Consider the following 15,347-nt stretch of genomic DNA (forward strand, 5'->3'; position numbering starts at 1 on the left):
AAGCTCCCACTATGAGCGGGATCAGGAGAAGGGCCGGACCACAAGGGTCTATTCTACGCAGCCTTACTACCACCTTCTGTATGCATTGCAAAGTTCGGAGAGAAAGAAACACTAAATGCTCAGAAGGAAAGATAAAAATTTAGATGTTTACAGTTTTTGGCTTTTTGGTGCAGTTTAAAAACTGTAAGTCATTTCTGACACAATGATGAACTCAATTAATCCTCGAGTTGAAGAGAGACAGTCCTATGTACTTTTGTATCATCGGCACTTTCATGCTGCTCAGGTGAATTATACATACATACCAAAAAGAGAATAAGGCTGATTGCAGTTAAGAATTTTCTCCAACTCATTCTACAGACTAAAGCTGCAGTCAGATACATCTTCAAACAGATCTCGCTCTTTCATAGTTTAAGGTAGGCAGCATCTTCCAAAGACCTGGTATTGCTTAAATTATACAGCAGTACAATGGCTCAAACAAGGCTAATCCGTTAGAAACAACATAGACATGGTGATACCATGATTTAACAATCCTCACAACAATTGAATCATTACATTTTAGATCCTAACCATCAAGTAAATGCACGAACTCACCAACAAATATTTGCTGTCTTACAAAATTGGTACAAGCCAAACAACTGACAGTCTGAACAAATTCAGGATCCTCCTAGAGGAGAGTCAAGAAGCAACCTAAAATGATGAACAAGAAAGATCTGAATCGTACTCTTGGCAGCAAAAGTGAGCACCACGCCACTTCTATCAACCAACATACATGTTTCTCATGATTCTTTTGGACTGGCAGCTTGTCTAAGTTTACGTTGATGCACGTCCCAGTTGTATACTCGGGCAATCGTGACCTGAGAAACAGCAGCTTAAAGAATAAGCAAAGAACTGGTGGCTGGAATTATGTAGATGTGAAGAATAAACAAAAGAACCAATACTAGCAACTACTAAAAGCTTGTGCTTAAATTGCTCTTGCTTCCAGCATTACGCACATGCACAGGTATTCACAAAGCAAAATTATTACTCCCTCCATCCCAATCCCAATTTATGTGGCAATGTTTGACTAGGCACGGACAAGACGAGAAGTTAATTGTTTCTAAATACAGAAAGGTGACATTCTTTTTGGGACAGACTAAAAAGGAAAAACTGTCACATAAATTGGGACGGAGAAAGTATTATTTATTTGGCAGAGGGCTTAAACCAAATCAATTTTCTTGCCTAGCATATGCAACATGAGTGAGAAGTAATTAAAAACTAACTACCAGACGAGACAATTGATTGCAAGTGAAACACTGCCAAGTTACAGTCCAAGATAAGAGTTAAAGCAGAACTGACCTGAGTAATTGTCACTTGATCCCTCAAAAATTGCAAATCCGCAACCAGAACTTCTAAGCTAGCTTTTGCATTTTCCAAATTTCTTTTAAGGAGGATGGTAGCCTGCTCCATCAAACATGCAATGATATCTCTCGATTAGCACTATAAAATCCCAGTACTCAAGGCTACAAAAGGGCCTCATTTCAACAACCAATCAGATACCTCTTCACATGAATACTCCAACATGACATTTGCGCCAAGCCATAGGCACACCGAATCAGATTCTTTAATTCTTGCCCGAGAATATATCCCTTCTGACACTTCAAAATCAGCAATTAGTGCCTGCAACCAAGCAGCCAATCTGAGGAATAAAATTAATGCCAGGATATGTCAAATAATTTATATATTATGGAAACATAAATGGGGCCTAACTTTATTACATAGATTTTTCATTAGCGTTGATACCCATTCTTGTTCAGATGTAACAGTGGTATGGTACCTCAACCTTCTAAATACATCAAAAAGAGCTATTATAATTGAGCATACCTGTACCAGACACTTCAGAATACACATCCAGAGTTTGTTCAATTCTTTTTCAATTCACAAGTGAAGTACCCCAGAGACCAATTAACAAAAGTTTCTCCAATTTTCGATCAGTTAAGCATTTAAAATACACAAATTGAATTCTTAAAGATATGGTGTCCACAAAGTGAAGGGAAGCCTTGGAGCAACGGTAAAGTTGTCTCCGTAACTTGTAGGTCACGGGTTCAAGCCGTAGAAGCAGCCACTAATGCTTGTGTTAGGGTAGGTTGTCTACATCACACCCCTTGGGGTGTGGCCCTTCCCCGAACCTGCGTGAATGCAGGATGCTTTGTGCACCGGGCTGCCCTTTTTTTTTTTTATGGTATCCGCAATGTGGCCATTTATTGAACATCCATTCGAAAGCAAATATAGAACTATTTGAATAACATGATCAATAAAATAAAAGATATCCCAATAGACTTTATGCAGTGACAAAAACATCTCATCAAACATAATATGGGGATAACAAAGCAATTAAAAACCATCCAAATAGAGAGATAAATTAGAGTCTTCGGCCCTGAATCCAACGTGACAGTATAGTAGTAGATGTGGATTGCAGGGGGATTGCAGGGGGATTGCAGGGGGATTGCAGGGGGATTGAAGGGGCATTCATTTAAAATTTGCTAAATTAAGCTCAATGAAGGGTTTACTAGGCGTAAGAGGATAAAAGCTTTCTATGTTTCTCAAATAGCCAGCAGCATTGGAGCCCAATGCAAAGAAGTAAACTGCAATAGAATTAGCGAGTGACTCTGAGAGGAGATGGAGAGAAATAAATGAAGGTAGTAGGTACAGGCCAAAAATAATACATTCCTCAGATAAATTAAACTCCGTCCTTTGCACAGGTGCAGCAGGGAACAACGGCGGAATGAATGAAATAGTTGAAGAACCCCGTAGTGGTAATAAACACAGCAAGAGAGAGACTAGAATGAAGTGCAAATGAGTTGATACAGTAGTGTGGCTGTTCCCAAAAGGCAAAGGTAGCAAAGAAACAATGTTAAGAAGCTATCCATTTGGCTCGTAAAGCGATCAAGTGATGCACAACGAGGGGTTCTTGCTTCATGGGTGAAGCAACAGAGGAGTGCGCTTCAAACAATGACGCGCAAAGTGATCCCAACAATAAGAGGTCAGCTCTTTAAGTCTCAGTGTAACTGAATTAATACCTGCATTAATTCCCAAAAAGGTCAAATTGATATCATTTCACGTTTTGATAGCATCGGAAACAGCCTCTCTACTCCTTCGGGGTAAGGGTAAGGTCTGGTACACACTACCCTCCTCAAACCCCCACTAGTGGGATTTTACTGGGTCGTTATTGTTATTGTTGTTGTTCACGTTTTGATAGCTCAATAGGCACAATAAAAAGGATTGGCCAAATACATAAGCGGCTCCTTAAAGCCCGACTTTTTCATTTAGACACCTAGACTTGAGCTAGTACCTATTGAACACATAAACTCCTCAAAAACTGCACCTATTAAATACATCTTTCACAGCTTATAGAGTATAGACAAAACAAAGCGCGTGGATTAAATGCATGTGAAGTGGAAAATGTCGCCAATAAGAAAAATACCCGTCGAAAAAGTTGACATGTCAAGAGAACCACCCTATCCCTACTCCCCTTTGTTCATCTTCTACCACTTTCATCAATTGTCTAACAGACCCAGTCCCAATTCCGAATCCTCTTTCTCTCAAGAGTTCCACAGTATTTCTATACAAGCTCGTCTAGCTACCTAAAATGTTTTCTGGAAGAGTGGTTGTGTTGTGTGTCAGAACTGGTGGAGTGGGAATGATACTGGCCAACACGGCGAGGAGCTGGTGGCGGAAAGTCATTTGTTGCCAGCTTATTTCTTAAATCAATCTACAGTCACTACAATGAACGATACGAAAAATGGGTGTTATAGACTCATTCGTAGGTAAAGTTTATGCAAGGCGGGGCCCTCGAGTTGAGGAAAATAGCAACGTCAAAGAGGATAAGTAGATAGGAATAAAGATGCACCTGACAGATATTTGTGGGTATTTAAATAGTCAGTAGTTTAATTTTACTAGAATTCTTAATTTAGTAGATTTCTTATATCCGTAGACTCCTAGTTATGCTTAATAGCTTTGTAATAAGACTCTATTTAAAGAGACAGAAGGAATAAAGAAAAGGGGAAAAAGATTATATTAAAAACAAGAGATCTGGGACTCTCTCTAACGAGTTCTAAGGTTATAGGCTCCCTTTAACGAGCTTATTTGTTGTTATCAAAATAGGTCGCTCACGGAATAGAAACAAGGGAAAGGATCTATTCAACACAGACTTTCCAGTGAATCGCCCTGTGACAAGATCCATTCTGCGTGACCATAACAACTTGGTATCAGAGCCAAACACTATGGGCGATCCAAGCAAACGTGAAGAGTTACAAGCTCTCCTTCAAGAGGCGCAAGCTGCCAACGAAGCACGAATAACAGAAGCAGTGGCACAATCTGAATCAAGGATGGTTAATCAGCTGCAACAATTATCGTTACAATTGCAGGAGTTCATTGTTGGGTTTAACAAAAATCAAGGAAAGGATTCTGATGCTGGAGCAAGCAGCAATGTAGGTAACCAACCCTACAGACCAGAGAATCGGCCTAATCAGCTGACAGGAAATAGTGTAGTACCAAGGTACACTAAGCTGGATTTTCCTACTTTTGACGGATCTGAAGACCCATTGATTTGGCTACACCGTTGTGAGAAATTCTTCTCCAATCAGAGAACAAATGAAGTAGATAAGGTGGGATTGGCAGCATTCCATCTTTTAGGTGAGGCACAATTATGGTATCATCAAGTGGAACAAGAGTATCCCTCTGTTGATTGGTCTGAATTCAAAGAATATTGTGCTCTCAGGTTTGGGCCTCCACTGGGCAGTAATCCACTAGGTGATCTGGTTAACCTTAAGCAAACAGGCTCAATTGAAGAATATCAGCGCCAATTTCAAGAACGGTTAGCTAGGGCCAGTAAGTGTGTTCGTGTTGGCCAGCAAGTTAGTCTTTTCACTGTCGGGCTGATCGATTCCATTCGGCTTGATGTTGAAATGCGTAGTCCACCAGATTTGGTTCATGCCATGAATATAGCTCGAGCTTTTGAAAAGAAACAGAAGTTAGTGCGGGCAACATCTTCTCGAAGGGAGACTTGGCAAGGGACTAAAGGCTATTTCAGTACTACTACAAGTTCAACAATTCCAACTCCAAAGGGCAGCAATGCACCAGGTGGTATTACTGAACCAAAGTTGGTAAGTTCATCTGCTCCTTTCATAAAGAAGTTGTCACGAGCTGAAATGGCAGAGAGAAGGGCAAAGGGATTGTGTTATAATTGTGACGAATTGTATTCGATTGGGCATCAATGTAAGAAGCTATTTTGGTTGGAACTTGCTGATCTGGATGATGAAGAACCTGACCATAAAGATGCACAAGAACCTGAAATTTCCTTATATGCCATCACGGGACAGAAGAACGCAAGAACAATGCAGTTACTAGCAATCATGAAAGGTCAACCATTGTTGAGCCTGGTTGACTCGGGCAGCACACACAATTTCATAAGTTACACAGCAGCGCAACACTTGGGGATGCAAGTACAGCCTGGGACAAGTGCCAAAGTATCAGTGGCTAAAGGAGAAAAAGTTTACAGCAAAGGAACTTGCCCATCAGTATCCTTCTATATTCATAACCAAAACTTTGAAGCTGACTTCTTTGTTATTCCGTTAGATGGCTTTGACATTGTTTTAGGGGTGATTTGGTTACAAACATTGGGCCCCATTCTTTGGGACTTCGTTACACTTGAAATGAGTTTTACTTCAAATGGGAAACAAGTCGTCTTTCAAGGGCAGCAAACCTGTTCGAAATTGCAGCTTCAATTATTGCATGATTTAGATGAGCACCACAGCAAACTGGAGCAGGTCTTGGCTGAATTTGCTGACTTATTTCAAGAGCCTACTGGGCTGCCTCCTATGCGAAATTGTGATCATCGCATTTGCTTATTACCTGGTTCCAAACCAGTGGTAGTTCGACCATACCGGTACCCTCATTTGCAGAAAGATGAGATAGAAAAACAGCGTGCAGATATGTTAAGACAAGGAATCATTCGGCCTAGTAGATCACCCTTCTCATCTCCAGTTTTATTGGTTCGTAAGCATGATGGAACTTGGCGTTTTTGTGTTGATTATCGTGAGCTCAATGCCAAGACAGTGAAGGATAAATTTCTCATTCCAGTGGTGGATGAATTATTAGACGAATTGTACGAGTCCAGATACTTCACGAAGCTAGATTTGAAGTCGGGCTATCATCAGGTCCGCATGGATCCCCTAGACATTGAGAAGACAGCTTTTCGCACGCATCATGACCACTTTGAATTTTTGGTTATGCCGTTTGGATTGTCCAACGCTCCATCAACATTTCAAGCACTAATGAATGAGGTATTTAAACCACACTTGCGTCAGTTTGTGTTGGTTTTCTTTGACGACATTTTAATATATAGCAAGACATGGGATGATCATCTCACTCATATTGGCATCGTTTTTGAGTTATTGCGTGCTCATAACCTTTATGTCAAGAGATCCAAATGTTCTTTTGGAGAGACCCAAGTAGCATATCTTGGCCATGTGGTGTCTGAAACAGGCGTGGCAGCAGACACAAACAAGGTTCAGGCTATCATTGATTGGCCTCAACCACAGTCCACCACTACCTTGCGCGGATTCTTGGGCTTAGCGGGTTATTACCGTAAATTTATAAGAAATTACAGTCAGTTAGCAGCCCCTTTAACTAACATGCTTAAAAGAAATTTGTTCCAGTGGGATGACACATCTTTGACTTCTTTTGACACTCTTAAAAAAGCACTTGCAACTGCTCCTGTTTTACAATTACCAAATTTTAATGATCCATTTATAATTGAATGTGATGCCTCGGGAGGTGGCATTGGAGCAGTGTTGCAACAGAATGGACATCCTATTGCTTTTTTCAGTCGACAACTGGCAGCTCGTCACTTTAAATTGGCTGCATATGAGCGAGAATTAATTGGCTTGGCTAAAGCAGTGCAACATTGGCGCCCTTATCTATGGGGCAGGTCTTTCTTGATTCGCACAGACCACTATAGCCTTAAATATTTGTTGGAACAACGACTTACCACTTCACCTCAACAACATTGGATTAGCAAGCTTATGGGGTTTGATTTTTGTGTGGAGTATAAGGCAGGCCACTTGAATAAGGCTGTTGATGCCTTGTCACGTCGTCCTGGTAAGGAGGAATTATTGTATGCCATCAGCCAACCACGTGTACTACTGCTTGATGCGATTAGAGAAGAGATACGCAATGACGCTTCCTTGCAAGAATTAGTCCAACAAGTGCTTCGTCAAGAACTTGATGCTTCCTGGTCAATCAAAGACGGGCTACTATTTTATAAAGGCCGTATCTACTTGCTGCCTTCTTCCCAATTGATTGCTACTATTCTGTCAGGATATCATGATAATGCCCATGAAGGGGTACAGAAAACATTGCAGCGCATACGACAAGATTTCTACTGGAAAGTATGAAGTCGGTTATTGGGAATTATGTCGCTGCTTGTCCAGTTTGTCAACGCAACAAGGCTGAACATCTGAGCCCTGCAGGTTTACTACAGCCACTTGCACTTCCTGAGCAGGTATGGGCTGATATCTCAATGGACTTCATTGATGGCTTACCAAAGGCTTGGGGCAAAACAGTATTATTTGTGGTAGTCGATCGTTTTTCCAAATATGCACACTTCATACCCATGTCTCACCCTTACAATGCAACCCGTGTTGCCCATGTTTTCTTTGAGAATATTGTTCGTTTGCATGGGATACCCGAATCGATTACTTGTGACAGGGATGTGATTTTTACAAGCACATTTTGGAGAGAATTGTTTCGTCTATGTGGAACAAAGTTGGCATTCTCTTCTGCTTATCACCCTCAGACTGATGGCCAAACTGAAGTTGTGAATCGTACTATTGAAATGTATTTGCGTTGCTTGGTTGGGGATTATCCGAAGAAGTGGGTTGATTGGTTGCCTTGGGCAGAGTATTGCTATAATACTTCCTTTCATACTGCATTGCAAACAACTCCCTTTAAGGTTGTTTATGGCCGAGATCCTCCTCGTCTATTGTCCTATGTGGCTGGTTCTTCACGAGTAGAGGATATTGACAATGCGTTGATGGATCGTGATTTAGTTCTGCTTGACATTCGCAGCAAGTTGCAACAAGCTCAAGTTAGGATGAAAGAATATTATGACAAAGGTCACTGTGAGGTAGCATATGAGCCAGGTTCACTAGTTTGGCTGCGTTTACATCCTTATCGTCAAAAATCTGTTGCAGGTCAACTATGCCATAAGCTTGCACCTCGGTTCTTTGGGCCTTTTCCTGTGTTGCGGCGAATAGGGGAAGTTGCGTATGAGTTACAACTGCCCAGTGACTGTAAGTTGCATAATGTATTTCATGTATCCCTCCTTAAAGCTATTAAGGGTGCTGCTCCTGCAGTTCCTCCGATTCTGCCACCACTAGAGGATGGTCGAGTTGTTCCTATGCCTTGTTCTGTTCTACGAGCTCGTCTTAATCGAGGAACTTGGGAACTCTTAGTGCACTGGTGTGGGTTTGATTTGTCCGATGCTACTTGGGAGGATGCTGAACATTTTCGTAATGCTTATCCAGACTTCGAGCTTGAGGACAAGCTCTTTAAAGAGGAGGGGGGTAATGTTACAGACTCATTCGTAGGTAAAGTTTAAGCAAGGCGGGGCCCTAGAGTTGAGGAAAATAGCAACGTCAAAGAGGATAAGTAGATAGGAATAAAGATGCACCTGACAGATATTTGTGGGTATTTAAATAGTCAGTAGTTTAATTTTACTAGAATTCTTAATTTAGTAGATTTCTTATATCCGTAGACTCCTAGTTATGCTTAATAGCTTTGTAATAAGACTCTATTTAAAGAGACAGAAGGAATAAAGAAAAGGGGAAAAAGATTATATTAAAAACAAGAGATCTGGGACTCTCTCTAACGAGTTCTAAGGTTATAGGCTCCCTTTAACGAGCTTATTTGTTGTTATCAAAATAGGTCGCTCACGGAATAGAAACAAGGGAAAGGATCTGTTCAACACAGACTTTCCAATGAATCGCCCTGTGACAAGATCCATTCTGCGTGACCATAACAATGGGGTAATTGGGAAGCAGAAATTGGGAAATAGAGATTTGATATATAAAAGATTTTGATACTGGGTACAAGGCCAATGGTGCTCAGACAAGCTTGATGCTTTATTAATCAAGGACTCAAGCTTGTAAGGCACTTAGAGAAAAAGGGTATACGTGAGAGTGATTAGTTCGAATCCCTCAATGATTATGACTGACCCCAAAATGGCAGATAGGAACGACGTGGCTATGGTGAAAAAGATGTTAATGGTGGTTGATCATGGTGGTGTTGGAAATGGTGGAGAAGATATGAGGTTTTTGATGGTGGTGTTATGGTGGAGAAGTAAGAAGCGAGTTTTGCAAGCAAGCCATCGAACTTGCCACCGGCCATGAAAATTTCTGCCAATGTGGGTCACCGGACAAGACAAAAATAAGAGGAAAAGAAAAAGAATGGAAAAACAGAAACAGAAAAAAAAAAAAAATGGATATTGAACGCGCTCAAAGAGTGTAAAATACATACCTTGCCATGTCAGCAAAATGTGTTTAATAGGTACGAATTTGGAGGAGTTTAGGTGTCAATAGGTACTAGCTCGAGATCAAGTCCCTAAATGAAAATGACAGGCAAGTTTAAGGGGTCGTGTATGTATTTGGCCAAAAAGATTTGTTCCTTAATGGAACTGTGTAGAGTTTGGTGGTCTTTGTGCACTTCACGTAACGTTATTGAGGTAAACATAAAATCAAATTGACAACATCTTTATTCAATAGGATGCCACAAGCCAATGAAAACACAAATTATATAGTAATACACAGCTCTCCCAAATCGTGAACTTCTTTCAGCTCATGTTCATTGAATCCTTGCAGCGCTATTAACATCTCCGTTCTAATCCGTCGGTAAGGTGGCTCATGTTAGAGATGGAAATAGGCTAATTTAACTATCAGGATTAAAGGGGAACATCGGGTTACCAAATCCACCAGTCGGTATCTTATGCAGTCACTTCAAGTCCCAAAATTTAGCTAATATGGAAAAATGGTCTCCAACACCTCAGTAAAACTATCTACTGTAAGAAAGGAGTAAAAATGTTGATTTGTTTAACCATTCTATGATAGAATTATTATTCTTGATAAGGATGATAGAACTAGAATTATTATGGTTGATAAGGATGATAGAGCTAGGATTATTATTTTTGATATAAGGATGATAGAACTATTATTTCTCCACTTAAGAAAATTCATTTTCAAATGTTGCAAACATGAAATCAGGCAAGTTAACAGACTATTTTGTCCTGAATAAATAGTAGTCAAAATGATTTGATGCAACCACCAGATAACGTGCATGTATCAAAGAGTGGCGAAACTTCTATTAAAATTTTATAAATCAAAAATAAAAACGAATAATTAAAAGCATAGCACTAGAACAAACCTCACCGCTGTCCTTCTTAGCTTGCAAAGTAGCAACTATGTCCAAGCATTTCTCTATATCAGGAATCTTTGCCTGGCATAGAGCAGATAAGGATAAGAGAAACTCTTCACAAATCTGAGTAGAACAAAATGAAAGCATTACCTAGCAAAACTGAGGCATTTTCAGTATGACTCTGACGTATCATGAATCTAACTTCATTCATGAAAGTATGATATGAAGATGTCAAACATGCAAAGGCAATCGTTTAATCAGTATCACAACACAAATCTTTAGAAACAGTCCAATAATTGTAGAGGCACCAGTATGTTTAATGCATTTCGAAACTTCACATTTAAAAAGAAGAATCTCTTCTATTTTAAAAATAAATTTGAGAATAACCCATTAGTAGCATGAGGCAGTCTATACTGGCACGTGGAAGCTAGCAGAAGTGGAGAAGTCCAACAATTTTTATAGTTCTGCACGCATAAGCTCTCTTTAAGGTCAGGCAGATTCCAACCTTCAGGAATTGTAGAAAAAATCATTCATCTGCGGAGTGATGTAATTGCCGTAATCCTCATATGTTGGTCAAATAACTAGTAATCTGAGCATGTGCTTAAGAATGGTATCCTATTCATGGCTATGACATGAAGCAACAAATTGTAGAAGGACAATCTTTATTCCTCCTTCATAACACATTAGTCTGAACACCTATGGAAAACTGAAATGATGCGGAAAGTAACACATGAATTATCTGAACACTGGGAAATTGAAATGATGTGGAAAGTAACACATGAATTACCATATTAGTTCATTTTTCCTTTCAATCTGATGAAAAGGCTAATCATACCATTAAGTCTTAACACATTCCTGGAAATCAACAGCAATATACGCCAAACTTAAGTGTGGTTCTAAAACTTCCCATGACAAGAATCAACCAAAAAGATTCTGAAAGACGGACACTTTCTCCACTCAAGTTTTCTCAAAAGAACTATGATACCAACCAAATGTCAGTACCCACATTAGGTCAGACTTACTTGTGAATGGAACTGAATGCTAAATAACACAGAAACATGTACCTGAAGATCCCTCTGCTGAGCCAGAAGTTTCATCTCAACCACTCTGTACTGCTGAAGTCTGCAAATGAATGACATACATACATTTGAATATTTAGAGGAGAACATAAATAACTAGCTACTTGCACAAGTTTTCAAGTGGGGCTAACTGGTATGCATGGCTCTGGGGCTTATGACTTATTAGTAGATAAATATTCAGAGCAACCACCCAGAACAGATAGGATTACAAAATTATGATAGATGAGTTCCATAGTACAGAGCCAAATCACAAAAGAACACAAGAAACTATAGATTTCCAATTTTGTCCAAAACAATTCCCATCTACTTTATCATTTCAAAATAAATACTCCTATAACATTTAGAAGAACAAGCAAGAAACGCAAGCGCTCTATTGATATTAGCATAGTGTGAGAATCCTTATTCAATGAAACTACAACTTATAGGGCATTATTATATATACTACAGAGAGGGTATTAATGTCTGTGACAGCAAGGACAATGTTGTCTTCAAATATGAGAACACGGACTTCATATGATGATTCCATAGATAACCATGGTTCCATCCACAATTTTTTGGTGCATAGAGCACAATACCATTATGCCAAAAGTTCATGCTTTAACAACTGAATCCAAAGATATCTTTAATCAAACTTCTTGCATCTATTTATGGAATTTTATACAATTTAGACCAACCCCATGCAACAGTTTGGCTTGGTCCTTCAGATAGATGATGATGCATCATTAAGCACAAGCAAATTAAAAAGTGCAAGAAGGATCTTTTTGACGTTACCTTAAACTTTTTGAAGAGCTCAGTAATTGGTATACTTATTCATTTAGGTTGTAAAATAATTATGTCATGTAAGGTTAGAAGCAGAGTTGTCAAAGGTGTCCTTAAGCCCTAATGCGAAACGCAAAACATGTTGAGCGCTTCGCCTCGCCTAGCGGGCGCTTCAATATCGTCATCAAGGCTCTCCTTGCCAATGATTGTAATCCTGAAGAGACGACGCTAAACAATTGATATTTCACTTATATCATAAAAAAATTCAATTTCTTTGTCCATATATATATGCTTATAACTATTAGTCTTGGACTACATATACATATTTATATTTTTTTCCTCTTTTTGCGCCTTTCTTCAATAAAGCCAGTGTTTAGGATAGCGTGCGGCGACAAATAGCGATGAGGGCCCGCTTCACTGAGGCGAAAGGCGCGCAGCGAAGCACTCGTCTTTTTGATGTGAAGCGACAATTTATACAAAAACATAAAATGTTATATACATATAACTATAAGTCTATAATTAAAAAAACAGAGCAACAAATCAGAGCAAGCAAAAAAAAGGCTACTGCCTCTGGCCCTCTGCTCTGCCTCTGGTCGAATCTCGAAAAACAGAACCCAAAAAAGAAAATAAAGCTCTGGTCAAGAAACAGAGCAAAGAAAGAAAGAAAGAAGAAAGAAAGAAGAAAAATGGAGCAAAGAAAGAAGAAGAAAAACAGAGGCAAAAAAAAAAGACAAGAAGAAGAAAGAGCTGATCACTACTGAAGAAAGAAGAAGAAAAAGAAAAAAGAAATGGTGAAGACGTGAAGTCGACTAGAGCTGAAATAGAAGAAGAAGAAAGTAGAAGAAGAAGAAAAGAAAAGAAAGTAACATACCTGGCTGATGATGGAAGAAGAAGAAGTTGAAGCCCAAGCCCTCATTTTGTCGCTGAAGGAGAAGAAGTGGTCGCTGCTCGTCGCTGAAGGAGAAGAAGTGAAACCCAAGCCCTAATTTTGTGTTTTAGTATAAATCACTGCCTTTTCTTCCGTTATTTTCAAATAGCGATGCCTCGCAGCGCCTCTCGCTACACAGGCAGAGGCGCTCACTTTTTTGATTCGCAACGCAACAAACCAAAAAAGGTGCAGCTGCCTCGCCTCGCGTCGCTACAGCTCGCTATTTACAACAATGATTAAAGCCCGCACTTTATTTGTGTTTTGCGCTTAAAGACCCAACGGACCTTTAGAGCTTTTCTGTGCTTTTCGTCTTTGATAACACTTGTTAGAAGGACAGTATTCAATAAGTGAGAAAGCAAGAAAATGCATGGAATTCTAATAACGAAACAGCATAGATTAGGAAAGATCAGATGCACACTACCATATCTGTAATCAAACTGATTTTATTTAGTAATCAAAAAATAAAGATGGATGTAGATCAGATTGCAAATCATTTTCTAATATGCCAATCTTCTCTACTTTTCCTACTCCGCTTCTTCTACACTTTCTTCTTGCATTGGACTAATAATTTCACTCTACCTCTCTCTAGTGAATTACCTTTTAACTTGGAGCAGAGATGGCAATTTATCAAGTCAGAAAGAGAGACGGAGGATTGTCCCAACAAGAGAGGAATCAGAGGTGTTTTGAAGACAAATATAGCACCATATAAAAGCTGAAGATGAATTGTTTAGTGCTGTTATATTTTGGTGTAAGCAAGAATATTTAGAAGATGCTGAATCTATTTTTGAAGTCCTAGACTATTTGTAAGAAGGCATACAGATAGGATCTTTTCTTGTATTTTACTATGTAATTTTGGGTCACTTTACAACTTGTATAGTGCACTTTTCTATATATAAAACAATATATACTACAAGAAAATATATATATATATATATATATATATATATATATATATATATATATATATATATATATATGGGATATGGCAATCTCCAGTACCCTAAAGAATGAAACTTTCAAATCATAGCAAAGAACTATTTTCTAATTAAGGAACCCTGAAGAAAAATTAACACAATAAAAAAAAACCAAAGAAACTCCTAAACTGAAGTCAAAACTCTCCATTACACCTAGCCACCAAACTTGGTTTGCTCAAACTTTAAGTCACAACAATTATCCCAGAATTTCTAGAATTCCTAAAGAATCGAACTCTCACATCATAGAAAAGAACTGAGTAATATCTAATCAAGCAAACCCTGAAGTAAATAAAAAGAAGGAACGCATATACTCATGCCAAAACACTTCGAAAATATATGTAAATGACATTTTCAAGCAATCATAAGATCCCTAAAGATTGAAACTTTTAACATCATAGCAGACAACTAACTCCTAATTCAAGTAAACAACACAAAACAGAAACCAAACAAAAAAAAAGGACTCATAAGCTGAATTTAAAACTCTACAGTACACGTAATCTCTGACCTTGATTTGATCTCAAGTAATAAAAACAATAAAATTAGCTAGGAAACAGATCATATACTTACCTTTCTTGGAGGAAGGCAAGAGCAGAGTTGACATCGAGAGCAGATTCATTGAGATACGACAGTACGTCTTCTACAAATGCTGCCGCCGGTATTCCCCTTCTCTCCGTTACACCACTTGCCGCCATCTCCGTAGAGAGTCCTTCGCACTTTCACACTGATTATTCTCTTGCGGTTTTTCTCACTTCTTTTGTAATTGGAGCAGTAAAACCCTGAATAATTGAACGGGGATTAAGACGTCGTCGATAAGTTTTAATGCGACGACATCGTAATATCACACGTTTTTTTTAAGTTTTTGTATGATAAAGTTCTTTTATCCAAAGAAATACAAGAATTTTCACTTCCTCTAGAAGTGAGATGAACAAAATTTATCTTAACTTATTGATATCACAATCAGAAGTGACAAGTTGAAATGTGTAAAAAAATAAGGGATTTCTATAAATGTAGTTGTACTTAACAAATTATAGTAAAAAAATTAAAATTTATTAATCAATGAAAGCATTTCCTTTGCTACCAACTTCGTCTCATGCTCCTTCAAATAAAAATGGTTGAACACACTTAAAATTGGTACGATTTTTCATTTAGACACTTAAACTT

At 38.7% G+C, this 15,347-nt stretch overlaps 1 protein-coding gene across 1 annotated transcript; it reads right to left on the bottom strand.

Moving 5' to 3' along the window:
- Positions 1-324: 324 nt before the first annotated feature.
- On the bottom strand, positions 325-15,065 carry LOC107760743 (prefoldin subunit 3). The gene is made up of 6 exons (XM_075243953.1): positions 14,754-15,065; positions 11,511-11,568; positions 10,456-10,527; positions 1,537-1,656; positions 1,336-1,437; positions 325-854 (listed from the first exon to the last, which is right to left on the bottom strand). The coding sequence occupies exons 1-6, from the start codon at positions 14,876-14,878 to the stop codon at positions 777-779; spliced, it is 555 nt and encodes a 184-aa protein (XP_075100054.1). The 5' UTR covers positions 14,879-15,065; the 3' UTR covers positions 325-776.
- Between the last annotated feature and the right edge of the window lie 282 nt (positions 15,066-15,347).

This window comes from Nicotiana tabacum, chromosome 22 (assembly GCF_000715075.1).
Source record: "Nicotiana tabacum cultivar K326 chromosome 22, ASM71507v2, whole genome shotgun sequence".
Lineage (NCBI taxonomy): Eukaryota > Viridiplantae > Streptophyta > Magnoliopsida > Solanales > Solanaceae > Nicotiana > Nicotiana tabacum.

What these genes read in the sequence shown, in the direction of transcription:
- LOC107760743 (XM_075243953.1), bottom strand. Translation starts at nt 14,878, where the DNA reads ATGGCGGCAAGTGGTGTAACGGAGAGAAGGGGAATACCGGCGGCAGCA. An exon ending in CTTGCCTTCCTCCAAGAAAG is followed by an intron (nt 11,569 to 14,753) that starts GTAAGTATATGA and finishes ATTCATTTGCAG; the next exon opens with ACTTCAGCAGTACAGAGTGG. An exon ending in CTAAGAAGGACAGCGGTGAG is followed by an intron (nt 1,657 to 10,455) that starts GTTTGTTCTAGT and finishes GCTTGGTTGCAG; the next exon opens with GCACTAATTGCTGATTTTGA.